The 12,179-nt window shown below is 42.5% G+C and overlaps 1 protein-coding gene across 1 annotated transcript in view; it reads left to right on the forward strand.

Annotated features, from left to right (window-relative positions):
* The window catches only part of LOC122558882 (isocitrate dehydrogenase [NADP], mitochondrial-like), an 86,698-nt gene that overhangs the window by 51,540 nt on the left and 22,979 nt on the right, over positions 1-12,179 (forward strand). Inside the window, exon 7 of the mRNA XM_043707791.2 lies at positions 9,694-9,845. Coding sequence (XP_043563726.1) covers positions 9,694-9,845 — 152 coding nt within the window. The remainder of the gene's footprint in view (positions 1-9,693; positions 9,846-12,179) is intronic.

The following is a 12,179-nucleotide window of genomic DNA, read 5'->3' on the forward strand; positions in this document are numbered from 1 at the left end:
ATTATGGAATGTGAGCAGTGCTGCCAAAGCCAGAATTGTTAATTGTCCAGGCAAAGGTTATGGTGTCTCACCTTTTCAAGTCTATCGGCAGTGACTGGTTGTGCTGTTACGAAGTAAGGTCCCCTAGGTTTTTAATCCATCATCAGTGAAGGAACAGCAATTCTATTTTCAAGTCAGGATGTTGAGCCCCAGTTAGAGGATGCTCTGAGGGTGGCAAGGGTACAGACTGTACTCAGATTCGGGAAGTTTAGTGTCCACCACCAGGAGTGGTTCGGCTGCAGTACTACTGATCGAGCTGGTCTAGTTCTAAAGGGCAGAACTGCTAGACTGGGTCTGTGGCAGGTGGTGAGTGAATCAACAAGAGATTAAAAACATCCTCATCCTCAGCAATTTGCCTGCTGCAGATGCATCTATCCATGACACTACTGATAAGAGTGACCACTGCACAGTTAGAGTGAAGGATAAGGCTCGTAAGAGCACGGAACAATGGAAGAGTAAAGATATTGATGGTCTGGTCAACAATTAGAAGGAGTTATATATTTAGGTATAGACAATTGGGATGAAGGACCATTCTTATGAGGGAAATCAGGGAAGCAAAAAGGAGATAGCCATGGCAGAGAAAGTTAAGAAGAATCCAGATAGATTCTACAAGTGCATCAGGAGTAAAAAAGCAACTATCGAGAGAATAGGGCCCCTTAAAGATCAACAAATTCTTCAAGTGTGGAACCACAGGACACAGGAGTGATGCTAATCAAATATTTTGTGTCAGTTTTTACTGTGGAGAAAAAAATGGAGGCTGCAACTCAGGGAAATAAATATTAATGTCCACAATTCTGAAGAGGTCTTAAAAACATAAAGGTGGATAAATCTTTAGGACCTGATCAAATGTATCCCAGGATTCTGGGAAGTTAGGGAAGAGGTTGCGAGGGCCCCTAGCAGAGATGTTTGTATCGTCTACAGCACGGGTGAGGTGCCAGAGGACTGGAGGTTGGCTAATACAGTGCCTTTTATTTAAAAAAGGCTGTAAGGAGAAGCCTGGGATCAAGAGGCCCGTGAGTTTGATATCAGTGGTAGGTAAGTTGTTGGAGGGGATGCGAAGAGATGGGGTTTACGTGTACTTGGAGAGGCAAGGACAGTTTGAGGATAGTCAGCATGACTTTGTGCATGGGTAACCATGTCTCAGGAACTTCACGTTTTGAGGATGTAACCAAAAAGATTGAGGGCAGACGGGTTACATGGGCTTTAGTAAAGCCTTTGCCAAGGGTCCGCCTGCTGGACTGATTAGTGAGGTTAGATTACATGGGATTCAGAGAGAGCTTACCAATTGGATACAAGATATACTTCAGAGGGTGGTGGTAGAAGATTGTTTTTTGCATTGGAGATCTGTGAACAGCAGTGTTCTGTGGGGATTAGTGCTGGGTCCACTTTTGTTGGTAATTTATGTAAATAATTTGGATGAGCATTTAAGAGCCATGATTAGTAAGTTTGCGGATGACACTAAAGTTGGTGGTATAGTGGACAGTGAAGGTTATCTAAGATTACAAAGGGATCTTGATCAATTGGGACAGTGGGTTGAGGAGTGGCAAATAGAGTTTAATTTGGATAAGTGTGAGGTATTGCATTTTGGTAAAACAAACAAGGGCAGGACTTTTACAATTAATGGTAGGGCCATGTGTCATGTTGTCAAACAGAGAGACCAAGGTGTTCAGGTACATAATTCTTTAAAAGTTGCATCACAGGTAGATCGGGTGGTTAAAAGGATATTTAGCTTCATTTCTTCAGACCATTGAGTATAGGAGTTGGGATGGTTGTACAGGAAGTTGGTGAGACCTCTTCTGGAGTACTGTGTACAGTTCTGGTCACCTTGCTATAGGAAGGATTTTATTAAATTGGAAAGGGTTCAGAAAAGAGTTACCAGGATGTTGCTGAGAATGTAGGAGTTGAGTTATAATGATAGGCTGGGACCTCTAGGAGGTGGAGGGGTGACCTTATAAAATCATGAGGAGCATTGATAAGATGAAAAGCAAAGATCTTTCCATAAAGTGGGGGAGTTCAAAACTAGGGGACATATTTTTAAGGTGAGAAGAGAAAGATTTAAAAGGAGCAATTTTTTCATACAGAGAGTAGCTTGTATGTGGAATGAACTGCCAGAGGGAGTGGTAGATGCTGGTACAGTTACAACATTTAAAAGACATGTAGATAGATGCATGAATAGGAAACATTTAGAGGGATGTGGGCCAAACGTAAGCAAGTGGGACTAGACTACTTTGGGAAACTTGGTGGGCATGGACGAGTTGGATCAAAGGTCTGTTTTCCTGCTGTATGACCTTTTGAGTGTGCTGTTCAATTTGTTGTGTATGGTACACTACGCTGCCACTGTGTGCCAATGGTGGAGAGGGTTAACATTTACGGTGTGGTGTCAGTCAAGTGGGCTGATTTGTCCTAGTTGGAGCTGAACTCTTACAGGCCATTATTCCATTATATTCCTGATGTATGCGTTGTAGATAGTGGACAGGCTTTGGGGAGCCAGGAGATGAGTTATTCACTGAACAATTTGCAGACTCTGAAATGCGCTTGTTGCCATTGTATTTATATAGCTAGTCCAGTTAAGCTTCTGGCCAATTGTAACCTACAGATGGTGATGGTGGGTGACTGAGTGATGGTAATGTTGTTGAATGTAAAGGGAAGCATTTAGAGCCTCTTGTATTGGGATGGTCACTAGTCAGCACAAGCCTAATGTTGGCCAAGTTTTGCTGCATATGTGCTGCTTCAGTGTCTGAGGAGTGGTGAATGGTGCTGAACGTCATGCAATCATCAGTAAATATCCACATTTCTGATATTGTTAGAACTTAAGTACATATGATGGAGGGAAAGTTAGTGGTGAAGCAGTGGAAGATGCTTTGGCCTAGGACACCATCCTGAGGAACTGCAGCTGTGTCTTGTAGATGATTGACCTCCAACAATTGCAACCATCCTCTGTTGAGCTCAATATGGCTTAGTCATGAAGTTTTCTCCCCAATTCACATTGCTTTAAATTTACTATGGATCCTTGAAGTTCAAATTCTGCCTTGATGTCAAAGCAGTTACTCACATCTTATTTCTTGAGTTCAGCTCTTTGTCTTTGTTTTGATCAAGCCTGTAATGAGCTCAGGAACCACGTGACCCTGGCGGTGTCAGTGAGCAGTTTATTGCTTGTGTCATTTGCTGGCATTGTCAATCAACACCTTCCATCACTTAGCTGATGATGAGGAATAGACTGACAATATTGGATTTGTGCTGCCTTTTGTTGACAATAAGGACATCAACCTGATTTGTATCAATCATTTGTACAATGGATGAATGTTCTTCCATGAATGGACACCAAACACAGGATTTTATGAGATCCAAGCGAGACAAAGTGTAATTCTGGGTAAGGAGCACACAAGTGCCTTGGCCAATTTTTCACATAGTTGGTCAGATGCCAGAGTTGCAGCTATATTGGAACAACTTGATTAGGGGCAGAGCTAGTTCTTGAGCACAGATCTATAATACTGCCAGGAAACTGTCAGGCAAGTAGCCTTTACAGTACAGATTGTACCTACCTAATCTGTCTTTTTCGATCTGGCAACCTCTCTGGTCTGACACTTGCAGTGGCTCTGTTTTTCTCTGTAGTGGTTCTGCACTAATATTTATTCATTTTACTTTTTGTTACACTTTGTCTAGCTTGGATCTCATAAAATCCTTAGTTTGGTTTCCAATCATGGAAGAACATTCATCCATTGGACAAATGAAGTCAGGTTGATGTCCTTATTGTCAAACGTTTGTGCATTGGATATACTTAATCTCCAGTGGTCTAGCAAATTCTCTGATCCGGCAAAGGTCCGGTGCTGTGTCTGCCAGGTTAGGGAGGTATTTGCATCAATCGTCCTGTAATAAGAGCTCTAAGACTACCACAGGCTTGTCCTATCCCTTACCTTGGCAAAAGACAGCACCAAAGTCAAAGGCTGGAAGCCCATACAAGTTTTCTTTATCTGCTTTTCAATTATGTTAGTTTTCTTCCTCTTCTGGATATTTTACAGCTAGTATAGTAGCTGCATTAAATATTATTTTGCATTGTATGATTAGACTGTGGTCAAGTCTCCGATTAATTTAAGTAATCCCTGTTGTCTGTGCTTTCATAGGCCTACAGAAATTACTTTGAAATTCTTCCTTCAGTGCTGTTCCTTAACTTTATACAGTGTGCTGCTCCTCTGTGGGAGTACCTTCCAGATATATCTCAGGTGTTCAGACAGTGCTGAATTGCTCAAGGTTCATTCATTGCTGTGTGGTAATCAACTTTGCACATCCTTTATTCTATTTAATTTCTCTATGAATACTTTGGTACTCTTTAGTTTTCACTCTCTTCTTCTTTCTTCTTTCTCTCTTCTTTCTTTCTTAGCGAATCTTGATCTCCTCTCACCACTTCTTCCTCTCCCAGCGTCTGTCCAAGAGACCCAGTCACTACCAGGATTCATCATTGCCAAGGCTCTAGACTGCAGGTTCCTAACTGATAGTTAACTCAGCTGACTGTGGGAAAACAGCACGCTCATAGAGAAAGGAAACAACTTGGAGGATTTGAGCATGATGATTCACAAATGAAATTTGATGGTGATGATCAGAAGGTATATACCTTATTTAAATTTATAAATACGTTGGCAGAATAAAGGAGGCACTAAACTAATTGCCACATTGACCAGGGTGAATATGGACATAAACAGAGAACTTTCTGGAAATGTTTACCGGCCCTGCTGGGAGGGAAAGAGGCAGTAAGTTGGGTCACAATCTGAGAGAGAGCCTTAATTCTGGGTAGGGAGCACACAAGTGCCTTGGCCGTTCATGTTGTTGCTTCTCGGAGGCGTCTGTTAAGAAGCTGCCTCTGTGAGCCCTGTTCACTTTAATAATAAGAGATAGACAGAAGCAGAAGACTCAAATAAAGGGACTGGAGTGATGTGAAGCCAGCAATGCTCTCAGGACACACAGTACTGCTACACAAGGACCACAAGGGTCCTCAACATGGCATTCCCTGACAATCTTCAACTTCAGGAAGAGGTCCAAGATCTCCAGGAAGATCCCACTGGCACCTCAAGGGGGTGGCATGGTGGTTCAGTGGTTAGCAGGGAACAGCATGGTGACTCAGTGGTTAGCACTGCTGCCTCACCACACCAGAGAAATGCATTTAATTCCAGCTTCGGGCAACTGTCTGTGTGAAGTTTGCGAGTTCTCCATGTGTCTGTGTGGGTTTCCTTCACGTGTTCCAGTTTCCTTCCACAGTCCAAAGACATACAGCTTAGGTAGATTGGCCATGCTAAATGTATAGGCCAGGTGGGTTGGCCATAGGAAATGGGGTGAGGGGGCTGGAGCTGGGTGGGATGCTCAAGTCTACTGGATTGGTGTAGACTTGATAGACTGAATAGCCTGTTCACACTGTCATGATTCTATGAATACTTTCTCCCGGTTGGAAAATTCCTGGGCCTAATTTTGGGCAAATAGACTCTGCTGCATTGACTCTAATACCCACAAGATCACTAGGACCTTGTATTCCCACTACATCAAAGTTCCCTAAAGGCTAAACAGGTTAGATGAGCAAGATTTATTGTGCTAGTTGCCACTTATTTGCATAGTCTAAAATCTATCTATATTCCTCTTTGCAACATATTCCCACGCTCTTTCCCCTCACCCCCCCCCCCCCCCCAAATCTTTGCGTCATTGGTGGGTTTAGCTACCATGCATTCCAAGGTGTGGAAATTCACCTGGGGCTTTTAGTGGGCAGGTGGACAGGCATCACTCCTTCAGAGGTACTCCTTTAGAGGTACTCCTTCACTGCCTGATAGAGGGGCCTAGTATTGGGCAGAGGGATGCTGTTGAGAGCCACCTCATTTTCCTTGCTGCTGACCCTCCTCAATACTCCAATTGCAACACAATCCCGAGCCTTTCAATACCCAGCTGCCATCAGGAATGTCCATCCCCAAACCTGTACCTCAGGTGAGTGGCAGGCTTGACTCTGGGACAGACCTGCCACTGATCTATTGAGTGCATGAGTGGCACCTAATTCAGTGGGCATCGCCGAAAAGAAGCAAGACAGGCCTCTCTCTGGCTTAACCCCTGTCACATTCATTAAACATCTCCCAGTGTTTCTCATTGTTGGGAAAATTAGAAGCCATCAATATAAGATTGTCTTCAAGGTAACAAACATGCAATTCAAAACTGCTTTCAGTTCTGGTCACCCTGCCAAAACGAAGTGTGTTGTGAAACTTGAAAGGGTTCAGAAAAGATTTACAAGGATGTTGCCAGGTTTGGAGAGTTTGAGCTACAGGGAGAGGCTGAATAGGTTGGGGCTGTTTTCCTTGGAGCGTCAGAGGCTGAGGGGTGACCTTATAGAGGTTTATAAATTGTGAGGGGCATCGAGAGGGTGAGTACTCAAGGTCTTTTCCCCAGAGTGGGGGAGACCAAAACTAGAGAACATAGATTTAAGCTGAGAGGGGAGAGATTTAAAAGAGGACTAAAGGATAGCTTTTTTATGCAGAGGGTGGTGCGTGTATGGAATGAGCTGCCAGATGAAATGGTGGAGACTAGTACAATTACAGCATTTAAAAAGCATCAAGAAGGGTATATGAATAGAAGGGGTTAGAAGGATATGGTCCAAGTGCTGGCAAATGGGACAAGACTAATTTAGGATATCTAGTTGGCATTGACAAGTTGGACTGAAGGGTCTGTTTCTGTGCTGTACAACTCTATGACTCTATAATGCTTCCACAAAGAGTGGTTGAGTGTGTTGAGAATAATTAAAGTACCATTGCCTGAAAAATTTAAAACAGGCCCAGTCCGCCAGCAGAGATGGGCTAACTTTGAAAAGCTACACATCCCATCCAGAACTCATAATGTTTCTGTTTTGTGTACTGCCTACATTTTGTGCTTTTCTTTAATTTTATCCTGTCCAATTGCCCTACTCCCTCCTCCTTTGTTGTGACATTAGCTGCATTTTTGTGCAAACAGATGAAAAGTACTAATTTAGTCCCTTAGCCAATGCAAGATTTCCTTTTCAGTCCCTAATCGACCTCACCCTTCCTTTGACTATTATTTTGACTTTTACTCTTTAGATGTTTAGAAAAGACTTCAGTGTTCTTTTTAAGTTACCTTCTATTTGCCCTTGTATTTCCTTTGTCCGCTCCCTGCACTTTGTGTTTTGCTTCACTTAAACAAATTAACTTCTTTGTTCTGAATTTTTGAGCTTTTATTTTACATCTTTTTGCCCCCTCGGCTATTCTGTTGAAAAAATTGTGCTGCTTTTTAGGTGTCTGTAACACTGCTTAATTCCTCACTGCTAAGTCAAAACAGAAATTGTACAAAAAGTATGTGTGAAATCTTTCCCCAGTACAGAAGTAAATTAGATTACTCTTTACTTGCCATCCAAAAAGAAGCAATATCATTACCAGATCATGAGCCAGATTATAAACATTCCAAGGTCCCTATCATCTCACGTAAGTCTCTGTTCCGCCCTTTGCAGTTGAATCTTTAACTTTCTGACACAGACTGCAATTTGTGAGAACAGGCACCAACACCTTTTCACCTCAACACTGGCACTCCACAAGGTTGCATACTCAGTCCGTTGCTATACTCCCTGTGCACTCATGACTGTCTGGCCAAATTTTGTCCTAACTCCATCCACAAGTTAGCTGGCCACATTACTGTAGTAGTCCGATCTCAAACAGTGATGAGACAGAATACTTGGTGGCAAGATAACAATCTCTCCCTCGACATCAGCAAAACAAAAGAGCTGGCCATTGACTTCAGGAAGCGGAGCGGAGGGCATACCCGTATCTACATCAATGTGGGCTGAGGTGGAGTATATTGTCAAGAGCACTAAGTTCCGAGGAGTGATGGTCCCCAACAATCTGTCCTGCTCCACCCACATCAACACGACAATCAAGAAAGCACAACAGTGCCTCTGCCTCCTCAAGAGGCTAAGGAAATTTGCATGGCAGGAAGGGCTCTTACCAATGCACCATAGAAAGCATTCTATCTGGATCCATCATGGCTTGGTACTGCAACTGCTCTGCCCAGGATCGTAAGAAACTACAGAGAGTTGTGATAGCAGCCCAGTCCATTTGCAAAGAAACTTCCCATCCACTGAATCCATCTGCACTTTCTGCTGCCTCAGGCAGGCAGCCAACATTATCAAAGACTCCTCCCACCCCAGTTATAATCTCTTCCATCAAGGCAGCTTAAGCACATATACCAACAGATTCAAGAACCACTTTGTACTCGCTGAATGGACCCCTCAAATTTTAAATTTAATGTTGACCTCACTATTTGTGCACTTTCTCTGTAGCTGTAACATTTTACACCTTGCTCTGTTTTATTATCCTTATGCACTTTGCATGGTATGATGTGCCTGTACCGCATACCAAACAAAACATTTCACTGTACCTGTGACAATAACAATCAAATCATAATTCAGGAAAGAAAGTGAACATAGAAGTCAGCCTAATATACGCAAGTATAAAGCACAAGGTTATTCTTTTCACTATTTTTTCTCCCTTGATAGCATTGACTTCTTACTGGTGTGTGGTGTAACAGCTATTAGCACCTCAACCTAACCTTTTATTCAGGTGAGCTTTGAGTGCAAAAGTTGGCGGGTATTAGATCATGGAAAGGCAGATGAAGTTTGAAACTCAGTTGATGCTGGGTCAGTTACTAATTGAAAATTACTTTTTTTTTGTTAATGATGGTATGCAGTGATATTAGATGGAGGTAAGTATATAGAATTAAATTGCAGATCAGGCATGATTCTATTGTCTACCAGGAAAGGCTTACGGCCTACTCTTGCTAGTGCATTTCAGTGGAAATGTTGCAACTGAGACTAATCAAGGCTACAGTGGTAATTGAGGAATTACATTACCATGAATCATTTTTTATCTTTGCTACCTAACACAATGATGCTGATGACTACACAAGGCTCTCATTACAAACTATATGCCTCAGATTCTATGTGGCAGCCCATCAAAAATTGATGAAGGTTTATAAAGGAGGAAACCCAGGTACAAACAATCGTGAAAGATCTGTTTTGTAATTCTATTTTTTTTCTCTTGCCTCCCAGCAAAGACTATTTTGTATTTGACAATGCACAGGTTAGTGCTTTTCCGTCTACACTTGAGTGCTTATAAAGTGGTGACAGTGTAACTGTGCAGACACAAGGTTTCCAGCAGAGGTCGTTCTTGGAAACGGTGTGTGAAAATCTTCACCATTTAGTCCAGCAATTCAACACTGACCATCTGGAGCTTTTACCATTGAATATGCAAAGTAAATTTTGCTTTCAGCTGGATGTATGTTGTAATCAGATCCTGAGATTTAACTACAGAAGTCCCACTGTTAAAATACTTGGACAATGCACAATCTTGACTTCCCGTGGTGTAGAGAAACCAAATCAAGCAAATGTACCAGAACAATCTTCAATATGGGTCCCATATTTTCACAAGGTCACTTCTGCACAAGTTCTGTTCCTTTGTCTGCATAGACTAATACAATAGCATTTTACTGAACTGTGAACAGTTTAGGTTTTTACTGCAAAGAAGCAGGATCTTACTAGAATGTGTGACAGTATGAAGAGTCTGTGGTTAATAGTGATTGATATTTATCACATTGTTTGATTTTTGTCTGGTCATCTTTGTTCCACAGACATTACAAAGCAGCTTTTGATAAGCTAGGCATCTGGTATGAGCATCGGTTAATCGATGATATGGTGGCTCAGATGCTGAAGTCCTCCGGAGGATTTGTCTGGGCTTGTAAGAACTATGACGGAGATGTTCAATCTGACATTCTGGCACAAGGTAATTCTCATTAAAGAGAAACAACTGTTTTTTTGGCTTAGCTACTTAAAGTGCTTGCTATGTTTCAGCTTATCAGCATACTCCTTATTCATAGAACTTTTGCCAAAATACATTCATTTTAACTGGCTATTAAATACACAAAAACATCTGCAGATATGTGCAATGATTTCTTTTTAAAAAATGAAATGAATTACAAAGAATGTGAATAAAGAGATGTCACCTATTAATTGAAGACACAGATAGGTTTTTAGTTCTGGTGACATCAGTTGCTGTAAATAGTCTAAGTATGATATTACTTCTATGGGAGATTTTATTCCCTGCATCTTTTACCTTTCTACCCCTTTAAGAGACTCCTTGGCAGCTCCTTACAAGACCAAACTGTCCTAAAATCTCCTGATGTTAGTGTGTGTGAGATTTTATTTAACGATGGCATCTGTCCATCAGATGATGTGATGAACTGCACCCAGTGGGAGTGCAGGTCATTCCTGGATTTCAGAGTCTGGGAGATAGTCGAGGCTCATTTATTATTGGTAACCTCTTTTGCAGCTGGCACAGATGATTTGTGTTGGGCCAAGGTCAGCTGAAGGGCTTTCCTTTCAGCAGGTCTTCTTTCTCAGCCTTTGGTCATTTCTTTAGGCCTGTACGTTTTCTCTTGCTCCCCATGTCATGGGGAGCAAGCCACTCTGGTCATTTCTGATCCCTGAGAGCTTAAAGTCTCACTTATAGAGGCATTTGTATTGCAGATGTTGGTGACCTGTTGGTTTTATGCGAATAGCTAGCTTGCTATAGAGCATGTCTTTAGGGATGTGATCATCATCCATTCAGTTCTCGAGATCCAGCTGATAGAGTCACCATTGACTCTATCACCATTGACTCTGGGAATGCCTGCATGCTAATGTACTTCTACCTTTGGCACTCTGTCCTGCCAGGAGGTGCCCAGAGATGGCAGCACAGTGACTCAGTGGTTAGCACTGCTGCCTCACAGTACCAGGGACCCGGGTTTGATTCCAGCCTCGGGTGACTGTCTGGATGGTGTTTGCACATTCTCCCCGTGTCTCTGTGAGTTTCTGCCAGGTGCTTTGGTTTCCTCCCATAGTCCAAAGATGTGCGGGTCAGGTGAATTGGCCATGCTAAATTGCCCATATTGTTGAGGCATTAGGTGCCTTAGACAGGGGTAAATGTAGAGAAATAGGGTAGGGAAGTGGGTTTGAGTGGGCTACTCTTCAGAGAGTCAGTGTGGACTTGTTGGGCCGAAGGGCCTGTTTCCACACTGGATATTCTAAAACTTCTAAAGGTCAGCAATTCTGTCAATGGCTCACTCCTGTAAAGGAGGGCAGCTAAGTCACAAACGTGTTGGACACAGGGCTTTATATTTTGATTAGTTTGCTGTTAGTCCACTCAACCTCTCATCTTTAACATGACAACTGTAGCCCAGGTAGCCTTGGTGCTGGTTTCGGCATCAAGGTATAGCCTGTGGTAAATGTCGATTGAAGTTACATGAAGCTGTTGATGAGCTGCAGTGTAAGGTTGTCAATGTTGATTGAGTTGATGCCCTAGCCAACAACTGTGGTATGCCTGACGCTGATTTTCAATTCAAACTCCTTGCAGGCATAGAACACTGATCTACAAACTGCTGCAAGTGAGTTTCAATATGGGTTCATCAGCAACCATGACTATGAGCTTACACACCTTGGTCTTGAGCTGACCAAAATGAACAGCTTGCTGTCAGCTCTGTCATGCAAGTAGACACGTTCATCGGAGTTACCAAAAGTGTACAACAGCAGCATAGAGAAAAATATGTGCTTTGATATGCTCCTGTGATATGGCTTGGGATACCTTGCTGCATAAAAGATGTTACATGAATGAAAGTTGTTATTGTAAAGAGGTTTTCTTTTTAATTCATTCATGGGATGTGGGCATCAATGACATTATTGCCCAGAGGACAGTTAAGAGTCAACCACCTTTGCTGTGTATCTGGAGTCTCATGTAGGCCAGACCAGGTAAGGATGGCATTGTAGCGATAAAGAATTGGTAAAGACTCCATGACGGATTTCCATCAAATTGACTTCCTTCCCTTCTATTGCCAAGACCAAAAGTCGGTAATGTAACTTGGCAGTGACCTCTTCTGAGTTAAATTATAAAAAGAGTAACAGTTTTTTAGATTAGATTACATTACAGTGTGGAAACAGGCCCTTCGGCCCAACAAGTCCACACCGACCCGCCGATGCGAAACCCACCCATACCCCTACATTTACCCCTTACCTAACACTACGGGCAATTTTTTAGTATGGCCAATTCACCTGACCCTGCACATCTTTGGACTGTGGGAGGAAA

This window comes from Chiloscyllium plagiosum, unplaced genomic scaffold (genome assembly GCF_037043375.1).
Source record: "Chiloscyllium plagiosum isolate Xiang-an unplaced genomic scaffold, Cpla_swu_hap1 HiC_scaffold_2, whole genome shotgun sequence".
In the NCBI taxonomy this organism is placed as follows: domain Eukaryota; kingdom Metazoa; phylum Chordata; class Chondrichthyes; order Orectolobiformes; family Hemiscylliidae; genus Chiloscyllium; species Chiloscyllium plagiosum.